The sequence below is a fragment of the Urtica dioica genome, chromosome 9, assembly GCF_054948205.1.
Source record: "Urtica dioica subsp. dioica isolate 48M chromosome 9, U.dioica_male_clone48M_v1_H2, whole genome shotgun sequence".
Classification (NCBI taxonomy): domain Eukaryota; kingdom Viridiplantae; phylum Streptophyta; class Magnoliopsida; order Rosales; family Urticaceae; genus Urtica; species Urtica dioica.
This window is the reverse complement of record NC_142764.1, coordinates 14096870-14115882: the sequence shown is the minus strand read 5'-3', so window position 1 is coordinate 14115882 and position 19013 is coordinate 14096870. Positions and strand designations below refer to the sequence as shown.

At 40.3% G+C, this 19013-nt stretch overlaps 3 protein-coding genes across 4 annotated transcripts; 2 read left to right on the top strand and 1 right to left on the bottom strand.

The window, feature by feature from the left end:
• Positions 1 to 283: 283 nt before the first annotated feature.
• LOC149385134 (importin subunit beta-1-like) lies at positions 284 to 4033 on the top strand. Its single transcript, XM_089625640.1, has 3 exons — positions 284 to 422; positions 1120 to 3544; positions 3618 to 4033. Exons 2-3 carry the CDS (start codon positions 1131 to 1133, stop codon positions 3808 to 3810), a joined length of 2607 nt encoding a protein of 868 aa, XP_089481766.1. The 5' UTR covers positions 284 to 422; positions 1120 to 1130; the 3' UTR covers positions 3811 to 4033.
• Positions 4034 to 7848: 3815 nt separating this feature from the next.
• Positions 7849 to 10604, top strand: OTP84 (Tetratricopeptide repeat (TPR)-like superfamily protein). The gene has a single exon (XM_089627103.1). It carries the CDS (start codon positions 7954 to 7956, stop codon positions 10498 to 10500), a length of 2547 nt encoding a protein of 848 aa, XP_089483229.1. The 5' UTR covers positions 7849 to 7953; the 3' UTR covers positions 10501 to 10604.
• Positions 10605 to 10885: 281 nt separating this feature from the next.
• On the bottom strand, positions 10886 to 15620 carry PTAC14 (plastid transcriptionally active 14). 2 transcript variants are annotated; one of them, XM_089626953.1, is made up of 13 exons: positions 15462 to 15620; positions 15133 to 15288; positions 14773 to 14910; positions 14511 to 14636; positions 14266 to 14394; positions 13365 to 13454; positions 13110 to 13260; positions 12762 to 12871; positions 12314 to 12385; positions 12014 to 12119; positions 11726 to 11926; positions 11171 to 11213; positions 10886 to 11061 (listed from the first exon to the last, which is right to left on the bottom strand). In XM_089626953.1, exons 1-13 carry the CDS (start codon positions 15531 to 15533, stop codon positions 10983 to 10985), a joined length of 1473 nt encoding a protein of 490 aa, XP_089483079.1. In that variant the 5' UTR covers positions 15534 to 15620; the 3' UTR covers positions 10886 to 10982. The 2 variants fall into 2 exon arrangements, with proteins under 2 accessions (XP_089483079.1, XP_089483080.1); XM_089626954.1 differs by having other exon boundaries at positions 10887 to 11061; positions 11726 to 11923; positions 15462 to 15619.
• Positions 15621 to 19013: the final 3393 nt, after the last annotated feature.

Sequence of the window (19013 nt, the reverse complement as noted above, 5' to 3'; positions counted from 1 at the left end):
CTGGAAGAAAATATTGTAAATATTTTGGAATTTTTTTTTTGTAAACAACGAAGATAGTTTCTCATTTTTAACATATCATCCAAAAATATAAAGAGTCTCAATATCTTTTCAAATTTACTAAAATTCTTAATCGAAATTATACATTTAAAATAAATCCTTTTATTGGTTATATAAAAAAAAATTAAGCCTTTTATAAAAAAATACTAATTAATTAATTAATTCTCTTTTAAACAATAATAAAAAAAGTTTAAACTTATTTTACACAAATTTTAATTCTATTTAACAGAAATTAAAATTGAAAGAAAAAACACACGGCCCGTTGATGTTTAGTAGCTTCTCTAGTTCCCAGTAGCCGCTTCTTCGTTCTCGTCCGAGTTCGTCAACGAATCCACTTTGCAAATCTTTCTATCGGCCTAATCCAGGTTACTTTTCTCATTTCTCCTTTATTTGTGTACTGCGTCTCTGACGGCCATGTGTATAAGGGTTTTGATCTGAGTATTTTGGTTCACGATTCCGTTGAAATAGGTCGTGGGAATCTGCTTTTTGTGCTGTTTCGATTTGGCTATCGCGTTTTTTTATGGTCCGTTTCGGTTTCTGGGTTTAATGGTTAAGTATTTAAGGTTATGGCAATTGCGTTGGAGGTTCCTTATTGGCTGTCGAATGAATTCGAATACAAGGTTGCTTGTAATATTGGATTCAGTTTGTTGCTGAAATTGATAGACCGGTGAAAAAGATTCAGATGCGCGTTAGGTTTTTTTTTTGTTTTTGAAGTTTTAAAATGTAGCTTTTGCTTGGAATATGTCATAAGTGAATATAATACAGCTGAGTGGAAAAAAAAAAAAAGGAAGGTTCTTCAAATTACAATATCTATGTGAAAGGTTTTGGCTTTGGGTTAGTTGATATCTGCACAACTGTATATATTGGCTTTGGTTAGTGATATCTGGACAACTGTATATATTTGACTTTGGGTTAGTTTATATCTGCACAACTGGCTTTGGCTTAAGTTGATATGTCTATTTTGGCTTTGATTTGTAGTTGGTGAGTGAGCCAAATGAACTGAATATTGTAAGCTGTAGAGAGACAAACGAACTTATTATTGTGTGAACTGATTATCTACAGATTTTCACGCGATGGATGTTACCCAAATCCTTTTAAATGCACAAGCGGTTGATGGAGCCGTGCGAAACCATGCAGAGGAAAGCCTCAAACAGTTTCAGGAGCAAAACCTTCCCATGTTCTTGCTGTCTCTTGCGGGGGAATTGGCTAACGACGAGAAGCCTGGCGAGAGCCGAAAGCTAGCTGGTTTGATACTAAAAAATGCATTGGATGCGAAGGAACAAAATAGGAAGATTGAATTTGTGCAAAGATGGTTGGCATTGGACCAAAGTGCGAAGGCCCAGATTAGGGCGTGCTTATTGAGCACCCTCGCATCTCAGGCCCTCGAGGCTCGTTCAACTGCGTCGCAGGTCATTGCAAAGGTCGCTGGAATCGAGCTGCCTCACAAACAGTGGCCTGAGCTGATTGAAGCTCTCTTGTCAAACACACACCAGCTTCCTGCTCAAACAAGACAAGCCACGCTCGAAACTCTCGGGTACATCTGTGAGGAAATCTCTCCTGATATACTCGATCAGGCTCAGGTGAACAAGATACTCACGGCTGTCGTTCAGGGCATGAATGCTACAGAGAGTAACAACGACGTCAGGCTCGCTGCGACGAAAGCACTGTTTAATGCCCTGGGTTTTGCTCAGGCAAATTTTTCTAATGACATGGAACGGGATTACCTGATGAGAGTCGTGTGCGAGGCTACTCTTTCTCCCGAGTTGAGGATTAGACAGGCTGCTTTCGAGTGTTTGGTGGCCATATCTTCCACCTACTATGAGAAGCTTTCTCCATATATTCAAGATATTTTCAACATCACGTCAAAGGCTATAAAGGAGGATGAAGAGCCTGTTGCGCTTCAGGCCATCGAGTTTTGGAGCTCAATCTGTGACGAGGAGATCGATATTTTGGAAGATTACGGAGCGGATTTCACTGCTGATTCCGAGGTTCCTTGCTTCTATTTTGTGAAGCAGGCTCTCCCCGCAATTGTGCCTCTGTTATTGGAGACTTTACTGAAGCAGGAAGAAGATCAGGATGAGGATGAAGGAGCTTGGAATATCGCAATGGCCGGAGGAACGTGTTTGGGGCTCGTTGCGCAGACAGTTGGGGATGACATAGTCCCACTTGTGATGCCATTCATTGAAGAAAACGTGACGAAGCCAGATTGGAGGCAAAGGGAGGCAGCCACTTATGCGTTCGGTTCGATTCTCGAAGGTCCGTCCCCGGAAAAACTAATGCCTCTGGTCAATGCCGGGCTGACCTTTATGCTCAACGCGCTGATGACCGATCAGAACACTCACGTGAAAGACACCACTGCATGGGCTCTTGGAAGAATATTCGAGTTTCTGCACGGTTCAGCTTCAGCCGCGCCCCTTATTACCTCGGCAAATTGTCAGCAGATCATCACGGTCCTCCTTCAGAGCATGAACGATGTTCCGAACGTTGCCGAGAAAGCCTGCGGTGCTCTGTATTTTCTCGCTCAGGGTTTCGAGGACATCGAGCAGCCACCCTCGCCGCTGACGCCCTATGTACACGACATTTTTCATGCCCTTCTGAGCGTGACTCGTCGACCCGATGCTGGAGATTCACGCCTCAGAACGGCAGCGTACGAGACGCTGAATGAGGTCGTGAGGTGTTCTACGGCCGAGACAGCCACGATCGTGGTTCAGTTAGTTCCTGTCATCATTCACGAGATGCAACAGACTTTTTCAGTGCAGCCCAACTCGTCCGAGGAGAAGGAGAAGCTAAACGAACTCCAAGGCCTTCTGTGTGGCTGTTTGCAGGTCATGATACAAAAGCTGGGGTCACTTGAACCAACAAAGCCTCTCATCTTGGAAAAGGCCGACGAAATGATGAACCTCTTTGTGGCAGTTTTCGGCAGCAAAAGTGCCACCTCGCACGAGGAGGCTATGCTTGCTATCGGAGCTCTCGCCTACTGCGCCGGCCCGGGCTTCGCGAAATACATGCCCAACTTCATAAACTTTCTACTGATGGGTCTGCGAGATATCGAGGACTACCAGGTCTGTGCCATAACAGTGGGCGTGGTGGGCGATGTGTGCAGGGCGCTCGAGGGCGACGTTATGACTTACTGTGACCAGATAATGCTCGAGCTACTCAAGAACTTGTCGGACAACCAGTTGCACCGATCCGTGAAGCCTCCGATCTTTTCTTGCTTGGGCGATATCGCATTGGCCATCGGAGACGGCTTCGACAAGTATATGGAGCACGCCGTTCCCATGCTCCAGGGTGCTGCGGAGGTGTCGGTCCATATTCAAGGCGTGGACGACGACATTCTTGAATACACCAACTCTTTGAGGAACGGGATTCTCGAGGCCTACTCTGGGATCCTTCAAGGCTTCAAGGGCTCTGCTAAGGCTCAGCTTTTGAACCCACACGCGCCTCATATCGTGCACTTCGTGGGTGGTCTGTATCTTGAGAGGGACATGTAAGTCGAATGAGATTCTTGCCCAACTTATTTGAGATACTAGTTTCTCATGATTACTTTTGTGCTGTTTCAGGGACGATCTTGTCACAAAAACCGCGGTTGGGGTCCTCGGTGACTTGGCTGATACCCTGGGCAGTGGCGCGTGTTCTTTAATCCAGCAATCCGAGCCGTGCAGAGATTTTCTGACAGAGTGTTTGGGATCTGACGATCCTTTGATCAAGGAAGCTGCCGATTGGGCCAAGTTGGCGATCACTCGGACACTTTGAAGCCGAGGCTCACTTGACGGCATGTTCTTCTTTCTCTAAATGCGTTTTTGGTGTCTAAATTTGGGGTCTGTGATTGCATATTATTATGGAGTCGAGTCATCAAACATTTTTGGTCGGGAAACTGATGCGTTGTCGGAGGCCAGTTCTTGATCTGGTCATCATGTAGGAGTCTTTTGTCATTTATTATTATTATTATTATTATTATTATTTTCTTTGCTGTTTACATTTTTGCATTTGACAATCGGCGTCTACCGTGAGGTTAATGCTCATGAGAGATTTGTGGATACGCTGGGAGTAAGTTTAGGAAGATACCAAATTGAACAAGAAAAAGTTGTCAAAGAAGTTGAATGAAAAAGATAGAATAGATATGGTATGCCTGTTTTTTTTTTCCAAGCTCGCACGTTTGCATTTAAGCTGCTGTTCTTGTGCTTTGAAGTTTGAATGATATCTGCATCGGTAAAGTCTGCATTTGCTCCTAAATTAAAAAAAGAAAAAAAGAAAAAAAGAAAAAAAAAACATCACTATATTTGGGTGTCCATAGGATTATTGCCTTGTTACATATCTATCGTCTCAGAATTTGGTTGTGGTATTAATTTCCCCATTATTTAGTCATTGTATAAGTATGCTCGTTTTCTGGGCATTAGTGACACCGCGTACTATTTATTTTAATGCATTACAAATTTTCACTCTGTTATTCACCGTGGTTTTCCATACCTCATTTTTCGCTTTTCTCGTAAATGCTAAAATAATTCTGGTTATTTGGGCTTCTCAAATGAAAAAGACTCTGAAACGGAGGATGGATTCAAGTCACAATGCTAAAAATATCTATTTTCGAATATTATTAAGGATATAGCACGTATTCTCTCTTAATGAAACAATAAAGAAATAAGACGATAAGAGAGTGGCGAAAAAAAAAAAAAAAAAAAAAACACTTAGATGTCTAAACAAAGGAAATTATAAATTTCGTATAGAAAAACAGCAAAAGTCAAAGTCTGAATAAAGTAAATTAAAATCCAAACAAGATGAAATCTTAGAAGTTCGAAGTCCCTACGAATTTTAGAGAGCTTGCCAAAAGATTTAATCTTAACAAATTTGGATAAAATAAAACAAGTTAAGAGAAGTCCAAGAAATTAGGCATACATGTAGAATTGACGGAAGTAAACACCGCACTAAGCATATATTTTTTTTTTTATCGGATAGATTCTAAACGAGATCAGTTTCAAAAAACTTAAAAGACTTGACGGAAGTTTGAGCAAAGTCTAGAAGAATTTTTTAACAGCCAAGATCAAATGAGAAAATTATGCTCAGATAGCAGACATGTAAAATTAATTAAAGTCTCAAACATTTTAACTCGAATTCCAACCAAATAACTTAGAAACTATTAAAAATTTTGAGTGAAGTTATTGATCTATTATAAATTACCAAAGAAGATCAAGCATACAAGACAAAATTTAAGAACTAAATTCTAACAGAGTTGTGCCCGTGTTTTACGGGAAAACATACGCTTACGAGAAGAAGAAAAAAAGATTGCAAGGCTTGAACCATGAGCATAGTTTCAAAAGAGGGAAAAAAAACATGGTCTGAAGACATAAAATATAATAAATTAAAGATTTGATCACAAGCCATTGTTCGAAAACCTATTTGAAAGGTCGGACTCAATTAAAAATGAAATTTTATTTTCTAGACCTTCTAAGTAAGTGGCGACCTGAATGAACTTGTTATTTGCACACACTATCAAAATTGGACTTTTATCATGTTTTTTTTTACAAAAATGCCCCTTTGAACCTTCTAAAACCTCATTTACTCACATTTGTATTAGTTTTCACTTCTTTCTCAAACTCTCCTATTCTCTCCAGAAGTTGCATTTTGTGGATTGAAGTTGAAGATACATCTTCTTGTAAGGCAAGTAACTCGATATGAAAACTAGAAAAATGGATGGCTAGATCTACTCATAATGAGAAAATAACAGAGGAGATCACGTCGTTTTATAAGAATACGTACTCATCGGAGTTGTTTCACATTGGCCAATGGGAAGGAATTTATTGAGAACCTTTGGTGGAGGAAAAGGCGGTGGATATGGTGCGGCGTTTTGAATAGGAGGAACAAAAGGAGCTGCTTTTAGAAAAGCTTGAGGCATATCTATTAGAAAAAAGGTCTAACACCTAATATTACAGACATCAAACATCTTTGAACACCGATTGGTGATACCTCAAGACAATAGAAATTCAATCCTAAAATCGGATGAAAGCACAACTTGTGTGAGATTCTGACAAGTGGAAAATAGTTCACACTGAATTTCGAGCAACTTAAAGGCTCTAGAAGACCAACGATTGTGGAAAAATATGTTCGAGAACCTGTACACCCAAAAATATCAATAGAGAGCTTGAATTCTTAACGTGACAGATGATAAAATCATCTTCGGACAACAAAACCACCCTAAAATAGTAGACAAAACGACCTCATCAAAAAACAAAAGATCCTTACAAATCCAAACACAAAAACCTAAAACATAAATAACAAGGGCTAATCCCTCAAACCATATCCTTCTTTTCAGCAACCCCTCTTCCTCCACCCGGACACCATCTCGTATCCAGCTGTCACGCTCTGCTCCATTGAGCCTTTACTGGAGATGTACAGAGACAACGTTAGGAAAGGAACCCACCTGCTCTGAGATCTCAAACCCGAAGACGAGAAGCAAAACCTTTGAAGACCACTTGGTTGGGCTGAGGACCACCCCTTCCGAGAGACAAACGAGGTCGACGGTTGTCATTTGATTAGTCTAGTATCGAGCCTATATAAGATTCTTGCACAGAACATGGTCCCAAGACTAATAGACGTTTTGGCATATATGGTGACAATGGTGTAAGGTTCTTTCGTGGAGAAGCGGCAGATTATGGATCTTATTCTTATTGCCAACAAAGTGGTCGAGGAATGTCGGCAAGCGAACAAGAAATTGGTTGTTTTGAAGATCGGCTTCGAGAAAGCCTATGATAAGGTGTATTAGGACTTTATCGATTTTGTCTCTTGGATTAAAAAAGGTTTTTTTTATCCTCGTTGGACAATGTGTTACTGTTTTGGACATTGAAGACAACAACAACGTGCAAGAGACCTTCGCCTTAAGATACCACCATTAGTATAAATGCACACAACCCCTAGAGCTTAAGAGAGAACCTGTCGAGTACATTATTTATTTAAAAATTTGGTTACGTAAGCCATCTAAACTATAGAAATTGCAAATTAGCCAACATTTGGTAAATACTTTATAAATAACTAACTTGCATACGTGACAGCCTATTAACTATATTTTTTTACATATTTGGTTGAGTTAAATAAGTCTTTTATTAATTTGTTCATAAGTTAACTTGACTATTTACAAGAAATTAACCAAATGTGAGTTATATCACAATTCACTATAACCGTGTGGTTATATAACTTAATAACCCTTATTTATTTTTAAAAAACATTATATATTAATTATGTAAAGAATGGTCTAAAACTCAATTTTAGTTATTTATTTATTTTTAATTACGAACTGGAATTTTTTTTGTCCTAGAGAGGAAAATTCTCATCCCGAGAATATCAAATTTCGGTCTTTTTAATGGCTGGAACATTCGACCAGAAGCATAGTTTTAGTACTTATCGAACACTAGAGATAAAAGGAGAGTAAGAACTTGAAAAAAAAATGAAATATTTGGAAGTAAATTTTAGTCCAAATTCGTGTGGGACGATATACATTATGGAGGCGCTATTAATGAAATGAGAACTTTCATATATATATATATATATATGTGAACTAGACACAATTCAATTTCTAAAGGGATTTGTCGTAAATATAAAACATGTGTATTTTGATTTAAAAAAAAAAAAAAAAAACGTTTCTCTAGTGTTGTTGACAATAGTTGACGGCAGTCAACCATAATTTAACCACAATCAACTGGGGTTGATGGTCAAATTCAAGGTTTTAGGATTAAAACAATTTATTTGATAATTACATCTCCGAAGATATTTACGTAAAATTGTACATGAATGATCATAGACTCACAATTTTTTATTTTAATTTTTTTTTACAAAATATCCTATGATTGGAGGAAGTATTTATTTAGAGAGGTGGATAAGAGGTTGAGTTGAGCGAGACGAAACGGAATGTCAGTCTATCCAGTGGCTTCCCTCTCCATTTCTCCACAAACTCCAAAACCCTCCTCTGTCTCCACCGCCAAATCTGCTCCGCAGACTCACTCGTCCTCGACATGGGTCGAATCCCTCCGCTCCCAGGTCCGCTCCAACCACTTCCGACAAGCCGTCTCTACGTACCTCCACATGACCGTCGCCGGAATTCCTCCGGACAACTTCGCTTTCCCGGCCATGTTGAAGGCCGTCGCAGCCCTTCGCGACTTAAATCTCGGCAGGCAGATTCATACCCACGCCCTCAAACTCGGCCACGCCTCGTCCTCCGTCACCGTGGCCAACTCCGTCGTCAACATGTACGGGAAGTGCGGGGATGTCAGGGACGCGCAGAAGGTGTTCGACAGAATTCCCCAGAGAGACCAGGTTTCGTGGAACACCATCATCGTGGCTCTGTGCAGGTCCGAGGAATGGGAGCTTGCTCTGGAGGCCTTCAGGCGTATGCTCGCCGAGAACGTGGAGCCCAGCTCGTTTACTCTGGTGAGCGTCGCTCTGGCTTGTTCGAACCTCAGCAAATCTCGTGGCTTGTCGCTCGGGAAGCAACTCCATGGCTATAGCTTGAGACAATGCGACTGGAAGACTTTCACTATAAACGCCCTCATGGCTATGTACGCCAAGCTCAGGAGAGTCAACGAGTCGGTGTCCTTGTTCCGGTTGTTCGAGGACCGGGATTTGGTCTCGTGGAATACGATTATAAGTTCGTTGTCTCAGAACAACCGATTTGTTGAAGCCTTGTCGTTCTTCCGGATGATGGTCCTCGAGGGAGTCGGTGCGGACGGAGTCACGATTGCCAGCGTCCTTCCCGCTTGTTCCCACTTAGAGATGCTAGTCTCGGGGAAGGAAATCCACGCCTACGCAGTGAAAAACAGCAACTTGAAGAGAAATTCCTTCGTGGGAAGCGCTTTGGTGGACATGTACTGTAACTGCCGAGAAGTGGACGTTGGCCGCCGGGTCTTCGATTCGATCCCCGTCTCGGACCGGAAAATCCCGCTTTGGAACGCGATGATCGCCGGTTACGCGCAGAACGAACGCGACAATGAGGCGTTGAGTCTCTTCCTCGACATGTACGCCGTCTTCGGATTCTCTCCCAACTCCACGACCATGTCGAGCATTGTCCCAGCCTGCGCTCGCTGCAAGGAATTCCCCGGAAAAGCGAGCGTCCACGGCTACGCAGTGAAGAAGGGAATGGTCAGCGACAGGTACGTCCAAAACGCGCTGATGGACATGTACTTCCGGATGGGAAAGATCTCGATCTCCAAATCCATATTCGACGCCATGGAAGACAGAGACATCGTGACGTGGAACACGGCGATCACCGGATACGTCGTGTGCGAACGCCACGTCGAAGCTCTGAACCTGCTTCGCGAAATGGGGACCGTCGCGAAGCCGAATTCGGTGACGCTGATGACGATCCTCCCGGGCTGCGCGGCTCTGTCGGCTCTGTCGAAAGGGAGAGAGATCCACGGGTACGCCGTCAGGCACTCGCTGGCGTCCGACGTGGCGGTCGGGAGCGCGATCGTGGACATGTACGCCAAGTGCGGCCGGCTCGACGAGTCCCGAGCCGCGTTCGAGAAAATGCCGGAACGGAACGCCATCACGTGGAACGTGCTCATCATGGCCCACGGGATGCACGGCCGAGGGAAAGAGGCGCTAAAGCTCTTCCGAGACATGGCGGCGGAGGCGAGGCCGACGGAGGTGACGTTCATCGCGGTCCTCGCGGCCTGCAGCCACTCGGGGATGGTGAGCGAGGGCCTCGAACTATTCCGCAGCATGAAGAGCGAGCACGGAACGGAGCCGATAGCGGACCACTATGCGTGCCTCGTGGACTTGCTGGGGCGAGCCGGGAGAGTCGAAGAGGCGCACCGCCTCATCGCCGACGAGATGCCCCGCGGCCTCGACAGGTCAGGCGCCTGGAGCAGCCTCCTCGGGGCGTGCCGGATCCACCGCAACGTCGAGATCGGCGCGATCGCGGCCGAGAATCTCGCGAAGCTCGAGCCGAGCGCCGCGAGCCACTACGTGCTCCTCTCCAACATCTACTCGTCGGAGGGTCTGTGGGACGAGGCGATGGGGGTTCGGAGGAGGATGAGGGAGATGGGCGTGAGGAAGGAGCCGGGGTGTAGCTGGATCGAGCACCGAGACGAGGTCCACCGGTTCGTGGCCGGGGACGGGTCCCACCCGGGGCTCCACGCCTTCCTCCGGGAGCTCTCGGGGAGGATGAAGAAGCAAGGGTACGTCCCCGACACCTCTTGCGTGCTTCACAACGTCGAAGACGAAGACAAGGAGACCCTGCTCTGCGGCCACAGCGAGAAGCTCGCCATCGCCTTCGGGATCCTCAACACGCCTCCCGGGACTACCATCAGAGTCGCCAAGAATCTCAGGGTTTGCAATGATTGTCACGCTGCGAGTAAGGTCATCTCGAAGATGATGGGCCGGGAAATCATCTTGAGAGATGTGAGGAGGTTTCATCATTTCAGGGATGGGACTTGTTCTTGCGGTGATTATTGGTAGTCAACAGAAACAAATTGTTTTTTTCAGCTTATGATGTTCTTTCAGTGTTTATTGAATTCTACACCAATATTTTTGTCAATGTTAACTAAATTCAATCCAATAAACGTAAATTTCTTGTTGGTGACAAGAAAAAAAAACGCAAACAGTTTCAGCACATTTTGTGTTTAAACTTACGTACTAATTTATGATTTGATCGAGATAAATACCTGATGTTAATTTTTTCCTTGAGCAAATTAATAAAAAGGTTAATTTTTCATAATTATGTTTCCACTGTTCATATGAATACAGATTATAGTATTTTATTTATTATTTAAAATTTTGATCAATAAACATGTGCTAGAAAAATTGCTTTGGAAATTACGCAAATGCATGGTGAACCTTTCTAAATATATTTCGAGACAAGTTCATAAACATGCTACGACTAAAATTATGCAACACCAGTTAAATGGAAAAAATCGCATTCTTATCTAATACATATATTATTAGAACAATATTCTCTCTTGATAAATATCCAAAGCTAGCATGATTTTCTCTAAGAACAACTTCCTATGCAATCTGTACCTGCAAAATCAAACATCGACAGTCTAAGAGATCTAAACATGCACTCCATTTTGAGCACTGAAACCAATGATTAGCAATCTTTTATTTAGAATAAAAAAACTAATCTTACTTGATAGCAGCTTCGAGCGCCCTGCTAATTTCCGGACTTGAAACTGTCAGTCAGAACAACTATTAGCTTTCAGTATTAAAAGTTAGTTCAACGTGAAAATTGATCATTTTTGTAATAAAAACACACAATCCTAGATCATGAATTATCTAGTGACCAAAAATGGAAAAATGACATGAAAGATAGCAGAAATTATATATTATAACCTATGAGTTCTCAACAATAATGACATAACCAACGGTATGTTTTTAATTCCTCCGCAGTATGCCAACTATGCTTTGGATGAATTTGACCTTTCACTTGTAAAACATAGGTATTTTATATGTGGTGAACGCGAACTAAAACCGATGATTACTTATTTTTATTACTTTCATACGTGCAAAGCCAACAATCGAGGCCAAAGATCTTTTTCCCATAAAAATGAGTTTTTCCATGAAATTAACTAATGGTAATATATTTTAGTCATATTTTGATAATATGGAGTCATTTTATCTTATGAGTTCACTGGCTACTAAATTAAATTATCTTCAAGACACAGGGGTCGTTTGAGGTTTGTACCGAGAGTCTTTTGGTCTTGCTTGGATGTAGAAGGAAACCCAGAAAGCATCTTTTTGCATTCTTCCTGTAACTCCTTCACAGCTTTCTTCTCGAGGCTCGGGATCGGAGGCGTATCTCCGTCTGACCAAGTGGGCAGCGTTCTCGCTGCTGCTATCACCGACCCGTCAACAAACGTGTCCCTGTTATTAGCTAGTTGGTCTGCTACAAACAAACAAACAAAAAATTGAATAATAATAATGATATTAATAATAATAATAACTCATGAAAGAAAAATCAAGGGGACCATACTGTTATGATAATACTCTTCTGGAAGCCCCGATATGTTAAATACCGACAAGAAAGTGTCTAAATGAATCTTAGCATTGCCAGAAAACTTGACCACATCCCATGGATTCTGCAATCCAAGAAAAAATTAAATAAATAATAGGGTCGGACCTGAAACTCTATGTGACAAGTACAACATGAAAGGACAAACTACATCGAGACAGGGAAAAAAAATAAAATAAAGGGAGATATATCGAGTTATTTCAGGCAGGTAACCTTGTTGTCACAATAAAAACTAGTTAAGGAACATCATAAATGATTTACCGTGGGTGATGAGAAACCATATCTTTCCATGAATGTGAAATTCTGCTGTCCGTCCATGTAGTTGACAGTCATCTGAAAATAATTGTGATTAAGTCCACAATTTTCCGTCGATTTCGAGAACATTTTTAGGTTCACCAAAGATTCATACAACCTTGGAAGCCCAAGGGTCAGCTATATTACATCACAGTTTTTAAATGAGTGAACAACTGAGAAATTTGGTACATTTAACTTCTCCAACATCTGACCCGAAGGCATCTTACAAGATATAAAAAAACATTTCTAGTTGACATTTGAGAGGATGGCAAAAAACTCTTCCTTGTACAACATTTATGACACTAAATTGCCAATGCCAATATTTTACCCATTTGAAATTTTTGTTTCTTAAGAAGATGCAAATAAGTCCCCCGTACAAGAAAGCGTATGATGTGTTGTACAATTAAATAGATACCTCTTCCCCTTTACGAATTTTCTGTCCCGCATTTATCATCACCTCAAGCATACGATCTTTGAAACGCCAATGGAAGAAACAATTTGGTTGAAATGAATGGTTCAACATGTCTGCAAGAAAAGAAACAATGTTTAATTTCATTTGAAAAGGCGAAAAAAATTAGAAGGTGATGCAAAGATCAGTTCTCCAATCTAAACTCAAAGGCAGTACTAATATTCCATATTCCTAAAATGCCCTTGTAGGTCCAAATCCAAAAGAAATTGTAGTCACTGAACAGGTAATTAAACCAAAAGTTTGACTTTTTATGTTAAAGCCAACCAATTAATCTGCAGATCGTACACAGCTTACCCGCATAAGGAATGAGCATATTTGCGTCTTGAGTGAGAGCGCCGATCCTCACGTGCATGTTTATGCACCGTGACTGTGCAATACCAACTGCCCAAATGAATCTCTCAGGCTCTCGAGCAAGCCGTTTAATTTTGAGAGGTACACCACTGTGCTGGTTGAGATGGTATTACACAGAACATAAACGTTATGACAGAGAAACTAATCTGTCAGCTTGCAAACAATAAGATAAGTTCAAAATCGCAGGAATTTGGCTACCCAATTCTTTTCCCAAAATTCTAGCGCACGGCGTTTTTGCTCTCTTATCGTTGAAGCGAGATCGGAATCCTGAAGCTCCAAAAGCTCCTTCTGCAATGTATAAAGAGGAAAATCATTTGAGTACAGCAAAGCTTCCCATATTGTTCTGGAATTTGATCTAAATTAAGTTATAACATACTAAATAGCTCAATTTATTGCTATCTTCAGTGTGTAAGCATGATATAACCAGAGAACTCTTTCCTTGCACTGGAAACCGTATTTACGTACCAGAGAGGTTCTCATATATACTGAATTATCATTCAAATGATACACAAGAACTTAGCTGCTATGACCAGAGCGCTTTAAACAGATCAAGAATCTGTTTCTTGAATCATATGCCATCTCGGTCCAACCACGTTCAACAGAGAGATAGAAGAAATAACAAAATTGTCCTGCTCAACTAAATGTCTGCGTCCAGTCTCAGAATTGAAAATCTAGTTCTGATCTTTCAATAATAAATGAATCGGAAGTACCATACAGTTCACAAAAACGCAACTCAAACCCAAATTCCCTATATTAGTTATCTTTAATCGTTACTGTTTCCTGTTGCACCCTGTGTCCCTCGTTCACCCAAGGTGTGGCAATTTATTGATTGATTCATTGCACAAGAATTTTAACAAATAACTCGCCACCAAAGCTGAAGCTACTGACTGTATGATCCTACGGTCACCTCTGCAACTAAATAGCAGACACTTATTCCATACCTTCAGTTGGACTAAACCAACCCTACACAGCTCAACAACAATGAAGCACAAGAGATTAAAAAAAAAAAAAAAAAAAAAAAACAATTAAGGAATAAAAAGGAAGAAGCAAAATGATTATAACTCAAGTATTGGAGGCTTGTATAAAATTACTCACGCACCTCTGAAGCTAAAAGAAGGTTGGTACACTCGTCGGAAGCAGGCAAAAAATCACTATAGAGCTGCCAAAAGTTATCGTCACAATCAAATGCATATAAAAGAAGGCATGCCAGTCTCAGGTCCCAATCTGTCTGCCAAATAAAGAGCCATGGCCATCGGTTAAATTCTACTTGTAGAAGATGAAGAAGAAGAAAAAAACATATTGTAAAACTATTCAGAATCAAGATGAGAGTTCAAAACTTGATACCTCCGGATTAGTTGAATTAATGATGTCAAAAATGGGGTGACCGATCGGTATAATATCTGGGAAAAACATCCATGGTAGCTTTTGGCTTATGGTTAGCATAAGTTCTAGTGGAATTTCCATTATTACCTGAACAATCAGTCACAGATTTTTTTTAGAACGAAAACCACTACAAAAAAGAAAAACTATTCGAACTCCATGATATCACTGTCATTAATACTTTTATTATTACTACAATCTCATGAAATTAAGCAAAAAAATTTACTCTGGAGCGTCGGAGTGGCTCAACATCTTTAGAAGCGTAGACTCCAAACCCACCCGGACCTTCTTTAAACTCGATCCCATAAGCTCTCATGCGGCGAACAAACCCTATTCTGTAAAAGTCCGGGTCTGCTGGCTCCAACTATAGGAATTTGACAGCGAAAACAGAATACATTTTCTCAATTATCAATACAAAAACTTAAGAGTCAATTATCAGTACAACTATACCCATTCCTAAACTCCTACCTAGAGTCTATTGTTCTGTCACTTCAAAATCAATTTCGGAAAACTTATCATCACAAACACTCACACCACACTTCGGAGAAGCAACAATCTTACTTGATAAAAGGCAGTGATGGTTTACCTCACTTGGAGATTCCTCGACTTCGGGATCCTGAAAAAGTGGATATTGAGAAGTCTGAATCGAAGCCTTGATGGGTCGAGAGCCATTTTTTGGGTCACCGGCGATTGAACATCTTGGTAGCGTTGAGATTGACCAGCCATGTCTGTAGCCCTTTAACTGCTTTCAGCCGATCACACACCTAAATAGTTAAATACAAGCGAACACAGGCGTATATCCGTATATATAAACACAAAATACATATATATATATATATATATATATATATATATATATATATATACACACACATAGAGAGAGAGAGAGAGAGAGAGAGAGAGAGAGAGAGAGACCCTAGGGATACAGATGTTGAGGCAATGGAAGGGCTGTTGATGTACTAGAGACGTCGAGGAAGCCATTGCCATTAGAGAGGAGCTGGGTCAGTGAGAAAAGTGGGATTCTAAGCACAACATCGATAAGCGAAGCACAAAATAATTGCACATGACAACGTTATCCGTATATGACACAGCCGAGTTTTTTTTTTGTTTTTTAGAAATGACACAGCCGAGTTTAGTACTAATTACCCTCATTTTGCTTGGGTTCATGTATAATTTAATTTTGGGAGACAAAAATTAAAAAATTTAAATATATATATAAAATTACTTAAATACCTTTAGACACGTTATTTTTAAACAAAAGCATTTTAATGGTAAAAAAAAAACATTTCAACCCCAAAAATTTTAGTTTGACCGCAATCAATCGGAGTTGACCGTTGTTGACAGAGGGAAATTTTTTGGTCAAACGGCACACACATTTCATATTTATGACGAATGTCATTTAGAAATTGAATTATTTGTACTTTTCAGACATTAAACCCGAAATTTTCTTTTCTTGCGTTCAGGGCATTTCACTAATGCAAAAATAAGAATATTAAGCAATTTAAATTTTATGAAAACACAAATAACAAATCTAATTTCTATTTTAGTTAAGCATTTGATGAACTACTATAGAAAAATTAATAAGAACATTATAAATAAATAAAAAGATTATAATTTACACACATGTAATCTCGCTATTTGAATATTCACGTCAGTTGACAATTTTCAATGTCTTCGAGATCTTTGAGTTCTTTGTTGATGAATCGACACAATGTCTTTCAAGTCGTTTTTCGAATGAACAATGACCAAAACATGGACCAACTCTATTGGTTCACAATTACTCCGACAAGATGTCAGAATAATTTTCACTTTTCTCAGAAAGTGTAATGGACGAATCCTCTCAAAACGGGAGTTAAGAATTTCGACCACACGCAAAGGGAGGGGTTGCACGTTTTTCAAGAGTGAAAAGTGCTATATTTGAGTATATAGCGCTCCACATCAACTCTGACGCCTCCTTCGATCTCTCCGCCGCCGCCGACGCCTCACACGCGCCCTACAGCGGCTGTCCCTCCGGCGTCGCCGTCTCGTAGATCGCGCCGGGAGAGTGTTCTCCGGAAGCTACATGGAATCTGCGGCGTATAATCCGAGCCTCGGACTGGTCCAGGCGGCGGTGGTGGCATTCATCGTTGGCGGCGACGGGGGGTTTGAGGAGATCACGGTGGCGGTGCTTGTTGAGGTTGAGGGCGCCACCGTGGCGCAAGAGGAGACGGCGAGGATGCTCCTCCGCGTTATCTCGCCGAGCTGCGACTTTACGGCTATTCGCTGTGTGAAGAAGAAGAACGAGGAGTAGACGTGTGTCCTACGAATCTAATTTATTTAACAATCCCCAAAACAAAGGGGGAAAAAATGAAATTCGAATAAATATTTATTTCATGTACAATTTGATTGATGTTATTTGGTGAAAACTTTGTGTATTCAATAGGCAACGCCGTATGTATTCAGTGTAACAAGTGTCAAATACATCATTTTTTTCATCCTTTACTAATACCATTGAATGTTGTTATTTTTTTTTCGGTGAGTTTACAATGAATTTCGCTAATGCCAATAAGAGAACAAAAGGATTTGTGGGAGGTCTCTTTCTTACGCCACTAGGCTAGAGAGTGTCAACTGTCAAATGAGAATAAAGATGTGTTGTGAACTCGTATACGTAAAATCTCAAAAGGGGAATAATGAAAAAGCATGAGGATAATGAGTCTCTTCTATTCGTTTCATGTTGATGGAAGTTGCATTATTATCATAATGGTAACCCCAATAATGAAAAAGTGCTATGTTGGGCGTTTTTATACGGATCACTGCATACTCAAATATATATGAGGATCCCTGAAGGATTCTAGATGCCTGTAGCATCTAGTTCAAAGTCTAGAGAAAAATATTCTATTAAATTACAAAGATCTTTATATGGGTTAAAGCAAATCCGGATGACTGTGGTTTAATTGCTTAAGCGAATATTTAATACAAAATGGTTGGTTATGTCCATAATTCTCTTTGTCCCTGCGTATTCATTAAGAAACCAACATCTGTGTGAATCAATGATGTTTATGTTGATGATTTAAACATCATTGGGACTGATGAAGTGATCAAATAAGTAATCTCTTACTTAAAGCAAGAATTTGAAATGAAAGATCTTGGGAATACAAAATATTGTCTTGGCTAACAAATTGAGCACGTGAAAAATGGAATATTTGTTCATCAGTCAAATTACACGAAAAAAGGTGATAAAACGCTTCCATATAGATAAGTCAAATAATTTGAGTACTCCAATGGTTGTCAGATTCCTAGATATGGTAAAGACTCATTTCGTCCATGTGAGGAATCTGAGCAGATTCTTGATCCTAAAGTACTATATTTCAGTGTTATTGGAGCTCTTATGTACCTTGCTAATTGCGCTCAACCATATATAGCTTTTGCAGTTAATCTATTAGCAAGATTCAGCTCAGCTCTTACAAAGAGACACTGGAATGGTGTCAAACATGTGCTTCATTATCTTCAAGGAACGAATGATTTAGGATTATTTTATCCTAACAAGACAAAACTAGTTTTGATTGGTTATGCAGATGCAGGTTACTTATCAGATCCACACAAATGGAGATATCAGACTGGATACGTGTTTACATATGGAGGGACTGCGATTTCTTAGCATTCTCAAAAGCAAACACTCGTTGCCACATCATCAAATCATGCGGAGATTATAGCACTACATGAAGCAAGTCGTGAATGTATATGATTGAGATCAATGACGCAACATACCAGAGCTACCAGTGGTCTTCCAACAATCGAAGACCCCATCACACTTTTATGAAGATAATGCCGCATGTGTTGCTCAAATGAAGAAAGGATTCATCAAGAGCAACAAAAAGAAAACACATCCCTCCGAAGTTCTTTTCGTTCACTCAAGAGCTAGAGAAGAATAATGTTATCAGCATCCAGTATATTCGTTCTTGTGATAACTCATCTGATCTCCTCACAAATGCACTCCTCACTTCAACTTTCAGACATTGGAATGCGTAAATTGCAAGATTTATAGAAATAACGCATCTATGTCTGCATCAAGGGGTTATTTACATAGCTGTACTCATTTTTCCTTACTGAAGTTTATTATCCCATTGGGTTTTTCCTAATAAGGTTTTTAACGGCAGCATGAACACGTAAATGTATCAATGAGCATCCCAAAATGGGAGTGTTGTAAATAATTTGTATGCTCAAAAGTAAAAAAATATAGGGTAATTAAAGTAAAAAAAAATATAGGGTAATTAAAGTAAAATATATGAGATAAATAATTCATTACCTTATACCTAACTTATTGACTAATATACACAAATTTTACTATAAATATATAAGGATGATGAAGGGAGAATCAATCTCAAAATTCTATAATTTACTCTTTTATTTTCTCTGTACCATTTATTATCTCTATACTTATATCTTATTCTTTCTAAAATTCACACCTTTGTTAGTTTGTTAGTGTTT